This window comes from Nelusetta ayraudi, unplaced genomic scaffold (genome assembly GCF_046127955.1).
Source record: "Nelusetta ayraudi isolate G7.1 ecotype Tasmania unplaced genomic scaffold, CSIRO-AGI_Nayr_v1 ptg000135l, whole genome shotgun sequence".
Lineage (NCBI taxonomy): Eukaryota > Metazoa > Chordata > Actinopteri > Tetraodontiformes > Monacanthidae > Nelusetta > Nelusetta ayraudi.
Genome location: NW_027466185.1, coordinates 9,223,686 through 9,237,124, shown reverse-complemented (window position 1 = coordinate 9,237,124; position 13,439 = coordinate 9,223,686). Strand labels below are relative to the sequence as shown.

Here is a 13,439-nt window from a genome sequence, read left to right as displayed (position 1 = left end):
TATATATGAGAGGACTGTCATACATCAAATGGTCAGTCAGAAGATCACAACTCCCAAATGAGCTGTTTAACTGGGCGGCGAGATGCAACCCATTCACGAGGCCACTCCTGATGTGCCTTTAATTTCTCACTCCTTTGATCTTTAAAGGCACTGTCACCACTGCCTGTGTAATAACCCCAAAATTCACAGCTAGTCCTGCACACAAAAAAGCAAAACTAATATTAGACATGGAAGATTTTGCTTGCGGACTGGAAACAAGAGAAAGAAAAAACATTTTTTGAAAATGGCTGACGGTGACCATTGCCGCTCTATCATGTTTTACCAGGATCCCGGCATCGATAACCGCCGGATGGTGCCCGCGACACATTTTGAGCAGCGTGGAGATGCGTTCGTACCTTTCTTTCAGGATGATAATCATAATGAAGGGCTAGAACAAGAGGAAAGGCTGATGGAGCCAATTGATGTGAATGAAGAGCCATTCCTACCTGTGTGGCCGGTGCTCTCGGTTGAGAGCATGGAGGAGCCACCGGATTTTCTGTTGTATGATTATGATGACACGGACGACTCTGATGACAAGAGCTCTGACTTCGAGGAGTCCGACCTATCTGATGACTCTGATCTGGAGGTCAACAATGATGAAGACGAGAAGGCTGGCGATGAAAGAGAGATCAAGCAGAACTCTGCTGAGGTAGGAGACGAGTCAATCCCTGGAATATCCCAAAAAAGGGATTGTAAGAAAGATGGGCAGTTGGGGGAAAGGAGCAACGGGGCCTTCGGCCATGACGATGACGGTAATCTGGAGGACGTTCAAAGCCAGCCTAGAGCTAGTGCGTATTTAGTGGAACACAGTTTTAAAGATGGAGAAAAATGGGCAGAGTGCAGGGAGCATGAGGTCAAAAGAAATTCTGGTGCTGAACAGGACATTCAGAAAAAACCTGCTCTCCCAAGCACTCAAGAGGAGGACTGGGGAAGACTGTGAGGAGAAGGAAGAGGAAGACGAAGAGGAGGAGGGGGGCTGCAGGTACAATGGCAACGATCATGATTGCATCCTGGAAAATCTGGGTGAAACTAGTTGAAGATAGGGGACCAAAGGGTGATAAAACCTCCTACGAAGCCTAAGAAGACACTGAGACTTTGCTATAATAAGAAGAACCCAAGAGGAAAAGAAGAAATGTGAAAACAGAAGCGCAAAACGCTTCATGCACAAGCCGGACTATGTTTGTACTACATTTCCAAAATGGATACATCGATCCACTGATGTAATACTAATTATTTTGAACATGTGAATGACCGTTCGACTGATGTAACCAAGCTGACATCCCAAGGCCCATTTGGGGGGGGGGGGGGGGGGGGGGGGGGTGTCAACCATACGATCTTTCAACCACATGAGTGGTTCATGTAAACATTAACATTAGCAATTGGTTGGGCTACTTTTGAAACAGGCCATGTCCACCACATGATGTTGTTGAGAAGTTATTTTTTGTTTGCTTGTTTTCTTGGTTCATCGCCCACAAAATGTTCTTCACCGAAATCAGGGTTAAAAATGTGTCAAATGAAGACTCCACACAGGTTCACAGAAGCAACAAATGAGACGTGGAATACTGTTACAATGTGGTTTTTGATGGAAAGAAGCAGAATTTCCTTGTCATTTTACAGTATTTAATTTTTTATGACAAATAAAGTTTTTTGTTTTTTTTCGCTGATGGCTTAAGACAAAATTGTGTTATTTTACAGGTTGATGGATCCGTTTATTTTTTCAAATAGACAACAGGCTGAGAGAATAAGACGACCTGGAATTGCAAAAAAAAAAAAAAAAAAAATCATCAGCACTCGTGAATTATAGTCTTCATCTTCACCAAGAGGAAACTGAAAAATGAATAAAAAGGAGCTTTTGTGGACGCAGTGTGTCTTGGATATTTTTCTATGCGTTTGAAGGTCAGTCCAGGAGATGACAGCCACGAGGGTCATCAGTGGGTGAACAACCCAACCATTCAAACCAAATAAAAACACCCAAGTCATCTTCCTCCACAAGCTAAAGTAATGACAGCTGGCCTTCGGCAGTCAGCAATTTCCCTCCTCGTCAAATCATTTCCTTGAAATTCGTCCAAACCTCACTTTTATTTGACCACCCTTCTTGTCTTCTCTCGATTTCTTTCTTTCCTTTTGATTGCAGGAGCCATGCCAAGGCTCGTTTCCCTCCATGAGATTAAACGAAACCCAGTGATTTTTTTCGACGCGTAACATCCATCTTCCGTTTACCTGTCGTCCACATCCACTTCTCGCCGCTCACCTCCTCTTCTCTCCTCCACTCCCTCCTAAACGGGGCAGCGGAAGAGGGTCATCGCCCGAGCAGGGGCCCCCCCTCGTAGGCCGCCCCTCCAGCAGTGGCTCTGATGTCTCGCGTCTTTGATCTTTAAAGACACTGTGGGAACAGCTGTCTATTACCGTCCAAATGCATAACCTGCCCCGCACACAAAAGCAACTCCCTCAAAGAAACTCAAGCATGAGCCACATCTCATTGCTTGCAGAGTAACGAGAAGGAGAGAAATTAAAAAAATATATATCTTAAAAAAAAAGAAAAAAAAACATGGCTGATGGTGACCACTGCCACTCTATTGTGATTGATGGTGATCGCATCGTTTTCAACAGGCCCATGTACCTCTCGGTGTACTACGAGCAGCATGAAGGTGACTTTGTGCCCGGAGGGCTGGTGCTCACCTTCTGGGATAATCAACGGCGTGAGGAGCCAAACCAGCCGGAGAGGCCAATGTCCCCCTTACAACAGATTGCTGCAAACGAGGAGTCGCTCCCACCCGCGCAGCCGGCAGTCCCTTTGGCACCTTGGGAGGAGCCGGAGGATTTTCTGCTGTATGATTATTACGACACCGAGTACTCTGACACAGAGGATTACGACACGGGAGATTCGGACCAAGATGAGTTCGATCCAGGGATCGGTGGGAGTGAAAGCGGCGACAAGCAACGCTCTGCTGAGGAAGAGCAGGACCAGCACCGTGACGGCGGCTCCAGGAAGAGAGCAAGGGAAGATGACGAAGAGGAAGAGGAGGAGGAGGAGCGTAGGAGCAGCCAGCGCTTTCGTCCCGACTGTGATTCAGTCCTGGGAAACATTCAGACTGAGGCTGCAGCCTTTCCACACACTGGAGCTGCGTTCAGGGGTGAGCCGAGTAGTGTGGTCCATATGGAATCTATGGTGCACATAGATTCTGGTGGTAAAGAGGGTCAAGAGGACGATATGGAAAAGTTGCTTGCTAAAAGATCCACAAAAGCGGGTGGAAGCCAAGAAGGTGCAGATGAGAACCAACGTGCTTTACCACTGTACTCGTGACGGCCACCGTTCATGATGGCTTTCTCAGTTTTCCTTCTTGTAGGGTTTCAGATTCAAGAAGGTTTAATTACCTGGTACAAAGTACAGCAGGGTGGCAAGACACAGTTTTAGTTTTAGAACACTAATTTTATCATTTTTAAGGAAGCCTTAGCATTGTTTGGACTACCGTGACTCATACTGTTTGTCACACTGGACTGGACATGTCACAATATAGGTCTCTACATTATACTAAGAGGAAAATGTAATTATGTAGTACAACTAATAAAGATATACACATGAATTTTAATTGAATTGTCTTGTGTTCAAGTATTGCCATGGGGAAACTTAGAAGGCTCATTTCAATAATTCTATCCCAAGTTTGTTTTTGAGGCTGTTTCCTAAATCTGTGGGAACATAAAAACTGGGGACCTGCTTTCTCACTCAATTTTCTAGATTTAAATAGAAATGGAGCAGATCAGTAAGACTGGTCATGTTGTTTCATTAAACAATGCAATATGTCTTTGAGCTTTCAAAGGTGTGGGAGTACATTTTCAACCACTTCATTTCAAAATCCACACACTTTTTTTGGACGATAAACATGCAGGGGTGTATGTGATTTCTTCACAGCACAACAACAGTCCTACCTGTCTCCCGTCAGCTCCGAGTCCTGGAGGTCCAGGTGGACCCGGAGGACCCGGTTCGCCAGTCTTGCCTTTTACTGATCCATCTGGAATTTTGTAGCCCGCAGGTCTGCTTCCGACCTCGGCTGGCTGGCACAGGCCGCATTCGCCCTGCAGAAGGGGAGGAATGGACGGGGGTGCCGCTGATTTGCTGGGTGAAATGGGGACGGTAGCCACAACAAGCTAGAACGTAAAGACGGCTCACCTTTTCACCCTTGAGACCAGGAATTCCAAGACCAGGTATCCCCTGCTCACCCTGTCATTAGGTGGAAAGGCATAAAAGATATGACAGTGCTCTGGTAAAATACAGGGATGTCTGCGCACGGAATTCGGGTAAGGCGGTATGTACAGCATGTAAACACACTTCTGTAACGTTGGCCCGGTTCTTCAGTTGGAAGGCCAGGAACAACAGGGAGACATCTTCAGTTTACAGATGTAGTATTTATCAGATAAAGAAGGGGTCCTTCTGGAATCCCTTTGAACACCTGTAGGTTTGCGCCAACTGGTGTGATTAACAGTCATGCAGTCAATGCATTTTTCTGCGTCTTCTTTTCCCCCTCATCTCTTTCAGTTTTGAGTGAAACTGATTGATGAAATTATAAGATTGGCAAGTTTGTGGGGTTGTCAGAGTTGTTCTACAACAACTATTACCCAACGGGAACTAAACTCGGTGAGTGTTCCTCATCTCTGTTGCAGAACAGAATAACACAACTGAGACGAGGCGGGCAGTAAGCTCTTAATCTATTTCTTATTGGCTGCTGGGGTGGAAGCCAGTGAGAAAACAGATGTTACTTTCACTCATTATACTGCAGGCTGCCTGGAAAAACAACAACCCCCCAAAAAACAATGAGTTTTTCACTAAAAAAACCAATTTTAAGGGCTCTGAATCGCTTGTTCAGGTCCCCTAAGGTCACGTTGTTGATAATTGATTTTGGCATGAAAGAAGGATTTTTTTTTGTTTTTTTCTAACTCACCATGGTACCTTTCTGTCCATCCTTACCACTGGGTCCTCTTCCGCCAGGCTTCCCCTGTATTACAGACACATTAGGTTCCATACGTCCAGATACCAGATTGGGAGGTTAGCTATTGTGCACCAAAGATCTTCATCTGAATTTACCGGCTTCCCATCAGCCCCTCTGTCTCCTGTGTCACCCTGTGGAGAAATTAAAAAATACATACAAATAAAAATAGATCACCTCGGTATCAAAATGTCAGAAATGACCTCGGTATCAAAATGTCAGAAATGACCAAAATGGATGGGCAGCTCCTTTTGCTAATTGACTTTTCAAAGCATGTAGCGTCCCTCAGGCCCCGCTTTCAAATGATGAGACTCCTGCGGAGTGAAAATCCTACGGCACAGTTTGGGGCTGCTTTAAAATTAGCGCGCTGCTGTGATTACATTCCTCAAAAGTGTATTACAGGCTCCACTGTGCATCCCACTGAGTAAGTCCTCTGGTCGGCCACAGAGGCCGCCTACACTTGTTCCCGTTTCTTTTTCATGCAACTCACTTTTAGCCCACCAACCCCGGGAAATCCTGCCGTCCCTGGCTCCCCCTGAGCAGAAAAAAAGTGCTTAGAATTTCCACACAATGTACGGCGCTGCATATTGCTTTATCTAATCTTACCTGTTCTCCTCTCTGTCCAATCCCAGGCTCTCCTTTCTCACCCTTCTGCTGCGGGGTTTGGGCCTGGATGCCGGGGATGAGGTTGGCTGGGAGAGAAGGGCAGGCAGAACACTGCTCTCCCTGCAACACGGTGCGGACCGTCCAGAGTTGCATTAAGAAACGGTTTTCCAGCGTGACAAAACTGCTTCCAGCATGAAGCGATTCGACCTCAAGCGCAATTAAAACACACGGCTGACCTTTTCTCCTTTGGTGCCATCGAATCCTCGTTCTCCCTGCAGAATAATAATTTGGAAAACATCAAAGACAGATTTAAGCCCGCACAAAATGACCTCGCTCGCCATCTCCAGTGTCAGCGGCGAAGCACTTCACTCAGGCGATCTGTGCGAAGCAGGTTGGCAAAATACATTAAGGTGTTCGACCAAACTGTGATGAAAATCTACTCAAAGTTAACAAGCAACTGATGAAGTTATTAATAGGCCAGAACTGGAAAAATGAACATTGCAATGATGATCATTCATTCAACTTTAGAAAAACCTGTGGAGAATCTCCATCGTGTTATTTGGTGTCTGACTTAATGTCAAGTGATTCGTGAGAGTTTCAACATAAAAAAATATGACAAAGACAAACCAAATGTGAATGATTAGTGTTTCAATGCTTGGGACAATAAAAATTGTTGAGTTGTTTGCACTAGATGGCAGAATAAGCAATATAGTGTCACTGTGTTTCAATAAAGCCTGTTAATGAACAGTAACAAGAAACAGTGCATTGCAAATCACTCAAATTCTAAGCAAAGCTAGCATGCTGTATTAAGCCGATTTTGCCCAAAATGTTTCCATCCAGCAGGTTTGCCCAAATGACTCAAGTTAATTCTGACATGAGGTGTCATGTGATCGATGAACCGTCAGGTGTGTGATCAGAGGTGTAAATGCTGTGTCAGCAGGTAGCCTTTGGTGTTGTCGTGCTCCGTGAAGTTTTCTTCAGCCTCTCCCTCCCGCCCCCCCATCAGCCAACTTGTTTGTTGCTGCAGCTACTTTGGGAGGGAGCCTCGCTGCATTGCTGATGCTAGCATAGTTGGACGCGCGGGAATGCAGATGGGCGCGTATAGGTCAGGCCTCCGCGGAATATGAATGAAGCAGCGGCTTCTGACTGAGTCGGAGGGAGCTCAATACCTTCAGTCCTGCCTTGCCATCTGTGCCTCGAGGACCCTGGCAGACACAAGGACAGAGGAGAGGAGAGACAGAGAGAGAGAAAGAGGGATTGAGCCGGAGGTGAGTGCATCGCTTGGCAAGAGTGACGTCATGCCCAACTCATCTACCTTTTATCTCCCCGACCGAGTATGACGGATGGATGCTGACATTATTGGAAATCGTTGCGCAGAGACTCTCATAAGGCTCCAAATTCATTTTCTTCGTACTCCCCCACCTCCCCCCATCCCTCCAACAAATCACGCTCCGTTTAAGCCGCTGCCGCGGCTGCAGGTGGCAGGATGCAGACGGTGCAGAAAGGGAAAGACTTTGCACGCGGCGTCGAGTTCTGACTCCAATCAGATTAACAGAGTGACCTTTTCCACGGAGGATAAACGCACGCCAGGTTCTCTTTTAGCTGGGAAAAAAAAGGGATCGGCGGAACACCTTGCTCCGACCGATGAGATCAAAATCAAACAGGCTGAAGGTTGAGTCCCTCGGCTCGGCACAGCCGCCCGTGACTTCATAAAAAATGCAGCGGGACTGTAAAAGAAGAAAAATGCAAAACCCCCGACGCTGACAGGATGCATTACGGCCCCGACGTCACCTTGGAATGCGCGCGGCACTCACCGGCAGCCCTCGCTCGCCCGTCCCCGGTAGTCCGGGCTCCCCTTTGATGCCCGGCTCCCCCCGCGGGGCCGCCGCGTCCCCCGCGTCCGGGTTCAGCAAGGGACACACTCCGCACGAGTCGCCCTAAGGATTAAAACACAGGTTAGCCTCCACCTCCCGCTCCCTCCTCTCCGTAGTGTCACGGTGGACGGGGTAGCACACAAGACACGCGGCTCAAAGGGATTATTTTTATGGGCACCTTTTCTCCTTTGGTGCCCTGGGCTCCTCTCGGCCCCTGTTGAAACAAGACATTCACGGTGAAAAAAGAAAGAAAGAAGGAAAAAAAAAAAGTTAAAAACCATGCTGATGGTAGCAGACGTATATCAGTGAGCGTCGAGTCTCTTACTGGATCTCCTGGATATCCATCCTGTCCCGTGGGTCCAGAATTTCCCTGTCAACAAAGGCCACTGGATTAGGCAAAAGGCTTATTGGATAAAACGCACCAATTGTTTGATTTAGCAGCTGATTGATGTGATTGACTTCACAGTTTGGTAGTTTAAGAGCTTTTATTCCTGGATCACAACAAAATCCAGGTTCACAGATTTACTAGGATAATATGGTAAAGCCATTTAGGATTTTTTTTTCATGGATATATTAAGATTATAGTCTGAACAGCTACACTACCAGTCAAAAGGTTGGACACACCTGTTTCTTCTTTATCTTTAATACTTTTTGCTTTTGATACATATTCCAGATGTGTTCATTCATAGATATGATGTAGTGACAATCTACAATGTCAATAGAAAATCAGAAGTATGTGTCCAAACCTTTGATTGGTAGAGTATACATTAGGCTCACTCCTCTAAATTGGCTGGAGGTGTGAAGTACATCGACACTGTATGCATGCATGCATGTATGTATGTATGCATGGGTGGACAGAAAGACAAAAGTGCACCACCCCACCCTCCATGATAGGATTGAAAGACTTCCAAAACAGGTCAGCCCTCCTCCAACTCCTTCAGAAGGGACAGTCGCCTCCCTTCGGCTTTGTGGATCTGTTTACGTAAACTATATCACGGCATTTCGCTCGATGAAGCGTGAATCCCTTTAATTACTGCGGGACCCCTGTCAGCCTCGCAGCCTCGCGCTGTCGCACTCCTGAAAGCAGCCGCTGGGCGTGGACGGTCAGCGGAGCGCGGCGCCGACACGTAGCAGAGCCGTTGCGGCAATCGTTTACCTCAATTATCTCGCGTTTATGATCTTGGGAAGCCAAAAAAAAAAAAAAGTGCAGCTGACATTGAAGTTGCTGCTTAATCGCCCTGCGGCAGTTGCTCAATAAGTTTTAAATACTTGGAACGGGTCGAGGAAACAAGTGGCATCTCGCCAGTCCCTACTGTCTTTTGATTGCTTTGTTCTTCTGCTCGTCAAAAAGTTGTGAACGTGCTGAATAATAAAGTCAAATAATAAAACTGGGCAAAATAGAATAATGAACCTACCTTTTCTCCTTTAGCACCACCTGCCTCGCCAGGAGGTCCCTGACAACAGATTAACACACATCAATAGGAGTTTTTCTTCGGATTATTTGGTGAGACTGGACAGTGTGAAAAAGTTTGTCCAAACATGGCTGAAGAGACCTACCGGTAGGCCCGGCTTCCCGTACCCTGGAAAGCCAGGAGGTCCAGGCCTGCCAGGCTCTCCAGCCATGCCCTCAGGACCCACCATACCGGAAACACCCTAAATAACAAATTAAAAAACAAACACACAAAAATAGGTTTAATTAAAGCCACAATGAATGAATCAATACATGCAACAGACAGGTCAGTGGTAGAACTACAAACCTTCTGTCCCTTGGGGCCGACCACACAGACGGAGCCAGCTCGACCCTGGAAAACAGCATCATTGAGGGGGAAGAGTTGGCCGGTCAGTGACATCATCGCTATCAGCCCAGTGTAATCGAGCTCTTAAGAAAACATCCATTAGCGGCACTCGTTCGTCTTTACTTATTTATTTAATTTCTGACGTTAGGCGAATTGGACCAGCGGGGCGGAGATTGGCACCAAGCTAAGTCGTACCCGGTGATTCGTGCTCGGTGTTTCCCCGCCCGCTTCTCTCTTAAGTTACATCAGCGGGGTCCATTTAGCTCTCGAAATGTCAGATAAGACGGGATTCTCAAGCAAAGCCGTCCTCCGCCCATCCATCCATGACGGGCACTTTAGCTCAGCAGGCAGTTAAAAAAAAATCACCTGCCGACGTGAGGAAAAAAAAATGTTTAAAAAACTGGATGAGAATATCTGCCGGTGGGTGTGAGCGTGGTGATTGGTTTGAAAACAGAAAAAAAAAAAAAGAAGACTTGCGGGATCGCGGCTCTAAACAGGGGAGATTATGGAGGTTTTAAGTCTTCCTGAATGGACCCCCTGCCTCGCGCGGCAGAGACGAACGCAACAGTCAATGAGGCGGCATTGATTGTGCGAGGCTTTGTTGCTGCGGCCTAATCTAACAGGCATTAGCAGCCGACTTAACGCCACGGGAGAGGCAGGCAGAAAAGATATCAATTGAAGCCTGAGCTTAAAGAGTAACACCCTGCGAGTTTAGTTAATATCCAAGCCTGGAAAATAAAAATAAAATACGGACGTGAGCGTTGGCGAGCGCGGGACATTTTCGGCGACTTTGGCCTTTAAGACGCAATAATAAAGAAAAAAAGTTTTTGGAGAGCCACGTGTGCGGACTTCTTATTTTTCGGTTAAATGAATAACCGTCCCCCTTATTGATGGCGCTCTGAAGTATTCAAGTCTGCTCTCAGAGGCGAAGCAAACACGGGCTGTCAGGCCGTGTCCCGCTCGCGCCAAAGATGTGGATGATAAAATGTCTGAGGAGACGCCGGCTCACCGGGAGCAGCCTGATGAAAAGCCAGAGCGTAGCTGGAAAAGGCTCAGCGACACTTCAGTGCAAAGTGCTTGAAGAGCAGATGCATTTTTTTTTTTTTTTTGAGTGCATGAAGAAGGTCCTCCAAAAAAAATTCATGTGGCATCTAATCCCCCGATATGGTTGCATTAACAAACACTTCATACATATCTGCAAACAGTAAAGTGTTGTTAAGTGTTTGATCTTAACACCAACCTGCGAACAAACTAAAGAGAGAAAACATCAACACCTACGTCCTTCCCCGGAGAGCCGGTGAAACCCTGCGGACCCGTCTCTCCTTTCTGACCTTGATCTCCCTGTTCAGACAACACAAGAGAAACAGTCAGAAGGGTGGGGGGGGGGGGCACATCTTTATTGTCCAGTCATGTGACCATCATCAACTCTTTACCTTGTACACAGCCGCTTCTCCCCAGTTGATGGGCGAGCCCTGAGGACGAAGAAGGGATTCAGACGGTGAACTGATCACGACATCGACTCCTTCCGAGAGTTTCTTACACAAGAAACTTTGTCGAAAGAAAAAAAACTTTCTTTTGCGACTCCGACTACACCTGCTGACTCGTTAGCCGTCTGCGTGGGAGACCACGCGCTCCGAAATTATTGCCAAAAATGACAAAAATGAATTTGCATAATGACGCATAATGAGCGGGACTTGCGCTTCTATGCATAAAGGTGACCCACATTAACCTGCACCTCATTCCAGACTCTTCCAAACCTTTGCATAACAGACAAAGGGCTCTCGTGATGACGTGCGTTTGAGAAAATGAGATTCTGACAGCAGAAGGCTCAGCGAGGGCTGCGATGCCGCCAAACCTGGCAACCTTACCGGCTCACCCCGCTCTCCCTTCTGGCCCTTGGGTCCCTCAGCGCACTGAAGGAAGAAAAACACCAGTTATGATGGAGCCAAAATTCAGCTCTGAGTTTCAAGGCAGAGTAGAGATATGTACCTGACCCGAGTTGGCACCGGAGCAGCCAGCGCCCTGGGATGGAGAGAGAGGAGTGAAGGATTGTGGGTAAAAGAAGGACACAGACAAAAAACTGGGTTGTGCAGTTTGTTCATATTCACCATCAGAGATGCATCAAGCGCAATCATCCCGATTGTTCACCGGGAAGCGCGACTGTACTTGTGTTGTTGAGCACATTCATACATATACAGCCACACACACACTCACATGCAACAAAACACACTCTGGCTTGCAAGTCTGCAAGCTGCAACTCACCGGATCGCCTTTTTCTCCTTTCCGCCCGGAGACGACCTGCAACAGACAAAGTCACCGTCACACTTTCAGCCGCCGCCGTGATGGGTTAGAAGTGCTGGGGGTGGGAGGGGTGGAGGGGGGAGAGGCGTAGATCAGGAGATCAGCACGCCGGGTTCCCCGAACAGCAGTAAACAACCTGCGCACCGCAGAGGCACAGACGGAGGAAGTAATTTCAGCAGTTTTAAATTCAATCACGGAGTTGTGCGCATGAAAAAAAGGAGGAAAAAAAGAAGAAAAGGGAAACTGGGAGTGGAGTAACTGAGGTGCAGTTCAGGTCGCCGCCATGTGGTGGCACTGTTGCACAAAATACCACAGGTATACTGCAACAGCGACGCAGTTGAAAACGGATGCAGAGTAGAAAGGGGGGATGTTGAGGTTTGGGGGGGGGGGGGGAGCGACACACACACACACACACACACACACACACACACACACACACACTCCCGTGGGAGACGGAGATCAATAGGAATGTCTGATTCCCACAGCACAGCAGACCAGCTGCTCCCCACAGGAGGGGGTGAACACACACACACACACACAGACACACACACACAGATACCAAATAAGCCTAATCGTTCTAAATAACTGTGGCATTGTTTAGTGTAATGGAGTCATTAAAGCGGGATCAGACACCCGGTGCTCTGGAAACATCGGGAAGCGTAGCCGGTTGATGAGCAACTGTTCAAGTTGGCCTAGGCGGAACAAAGGAGGCAGGTAGCAGCCGGGGGACAATGTGCGACTCTGCCTTTTCTCTCCCCTCTGCCGCCGCCACCACCACCACCACCGTCGTCTGACTGGGGGAAGGTCTCAGTGTTTCCGTGCCTCCCGCCTCACGGACGTTTTGGGGGGCTTTGTTCTCTCTGCGCTTTGCTCCAGGATGGTTCGTCTTATGAAAGTGCCACGAGCAGGGCCCCGTTCTAAAGTGGATTTATTTGCGCAAATTGCCAGCAGTCCAGTTGTGATGAATTCTGATGGATTATCTGGCTGGAGGTCTGAGATGTGGTGTCAGCTCGCAGCACGTTGGCAGCTCCACAGGCTCTAATCCTCTTCTGTCTGCACTCCCTGTGTCTGCTTCCAGGCCTCTACTTCAATGTCTTTCTTTGGAAAAAACAAACTCCAGTTTTCCTCAGCTGGGGTATGAGCCATCCTGGGATGTCTCTTTCAAGTCTCTCCACACCTCAGTCCAGATGTTTGCTATCTGAATGTTCTGGTCACCACATACCCATCATAAATACCAATCGGGCTCTACCCGTTTAGTAGGACGCTAAAGTTACCGCAGATGTGCACCTTCTCCATGATTTATAATGATAAGTAAGCCCTGCTGATTTCATTCCACGTTAGAGAAGCAAATACACACTGTCACATTAAAAGGTCCCATGTTTTGCTGAATTCTCTTGGCTGTTGCTTCCTATCAAATGCATATGTCTCCAGCCTGCCAATGGACTCCCTTTAAATAAGAAAAGCCCAGAAAATCTGCCCTTGCTGATGTCACAAAGGGAACTAATGTTCCCTTACTGATCTGAAAATAGGAGCAACGCATTCAACTGAGTGTTTGTGGTGCTTTGCTTCTATCTCCTTCCACAGCATTAGCTTCAGCAGGAAGCTAAAAAAAAAAAACAGCATTTTTGGGACAGGCTCTAAACAGAGGGCTAAATTTGCCATTTCCTGGGGAAAAAAACAATCCAAGGGAGCTTGCATAGTACCAAATAGGCTTTACACGATCACGATTTTTGTGCCGATCACCGGTCACCAATCCAATCACGTGAGGAGCAATATTTAAATTACTTGTTTATGTACTTATATACTTATGTGCTGTTTCCTGGTCAATCTGGCCATGCTCC

At 47.3% G+C, this 13,439-nt stretch overlaps 1 protein-coding gene across 3 annotated transcripts in view; it reads right to left on the bottom strand.

Annotated features, from left to right (window-relative positions):
- col16a1 (collagen, type XVI, alpha 1) overlaps positions 1-13,439 on the bottom strand; it is a 66,379-nt gene that overhangs the window by 22,330 nt on the left and 30,610 nt on the right. For all 3 annotated transcript variants that reach the window (XM_076051723.1, XM_076051724.1, XM_076051725.1), the window contains exons 9-27: positions 11,560-11,595; positions 11,287-11,319; positions 11,166-11,210; positions 10,731-10,769; positions 10,576-10,638; positions 9,259-9,303; positions 9,059-9,154; positions 8,917-8,955; positions 7,827-7,871; positions 7,680-7,715; positions 7,442-7,564; positions 6,797-6,832; positions 5,864-5,899; positions 5,628-5,747; positions 5,512-5,556; positions 5,120-5,155; positions 4,977-5,030; positions 4,208-4,258; positions 3,967-4,113 (exon numbers count right to left, since the gene is read on the bottom strand). In XM_076051723.1, coding sequence (XP_075907838.1) covers positions 3,967-4,113; positions 4,208-4,258; positions 4,977-5,030; positions 5,120-5,155; positions 5,512-5,556; positions 5,628-5,747; positions 5,864-5,899; positions 6,797-6,832; positions 7,442-7,564; positions 7,680-7,715; positions 7,827-7,871; positions 8,917-8,955; positions 9,059-9,154; positions 9,259-9,303; positions 10,576-10,638; positions 10,731-10,769; positions 11,166-11,210; positions 11,287-11,319; positions 11,560-11,595 — 1,125 coding nt within the window. The remainder of the gene's footprint in view (positions 1-3,966; positions 4,114-4,207; positions 4,259-4,976; positions 5,031-5,119; positions 5,156-5,511; positions 5,557-5,627; positions 5,748-5,863; positions 5,900-6,796; positions 6,833-7,441; positions 7,565-7,679; positions 7,716-7,826; positions 7,872-8,916; positions 8,956-9,058; positions 9,155-9,258; positions 9,304-10,575; positions 10,639-10,730; positions 10,770-11,165; positions 11,211-11,286; positions 11,320-11,559; positions 11,596-13,439) is intronic.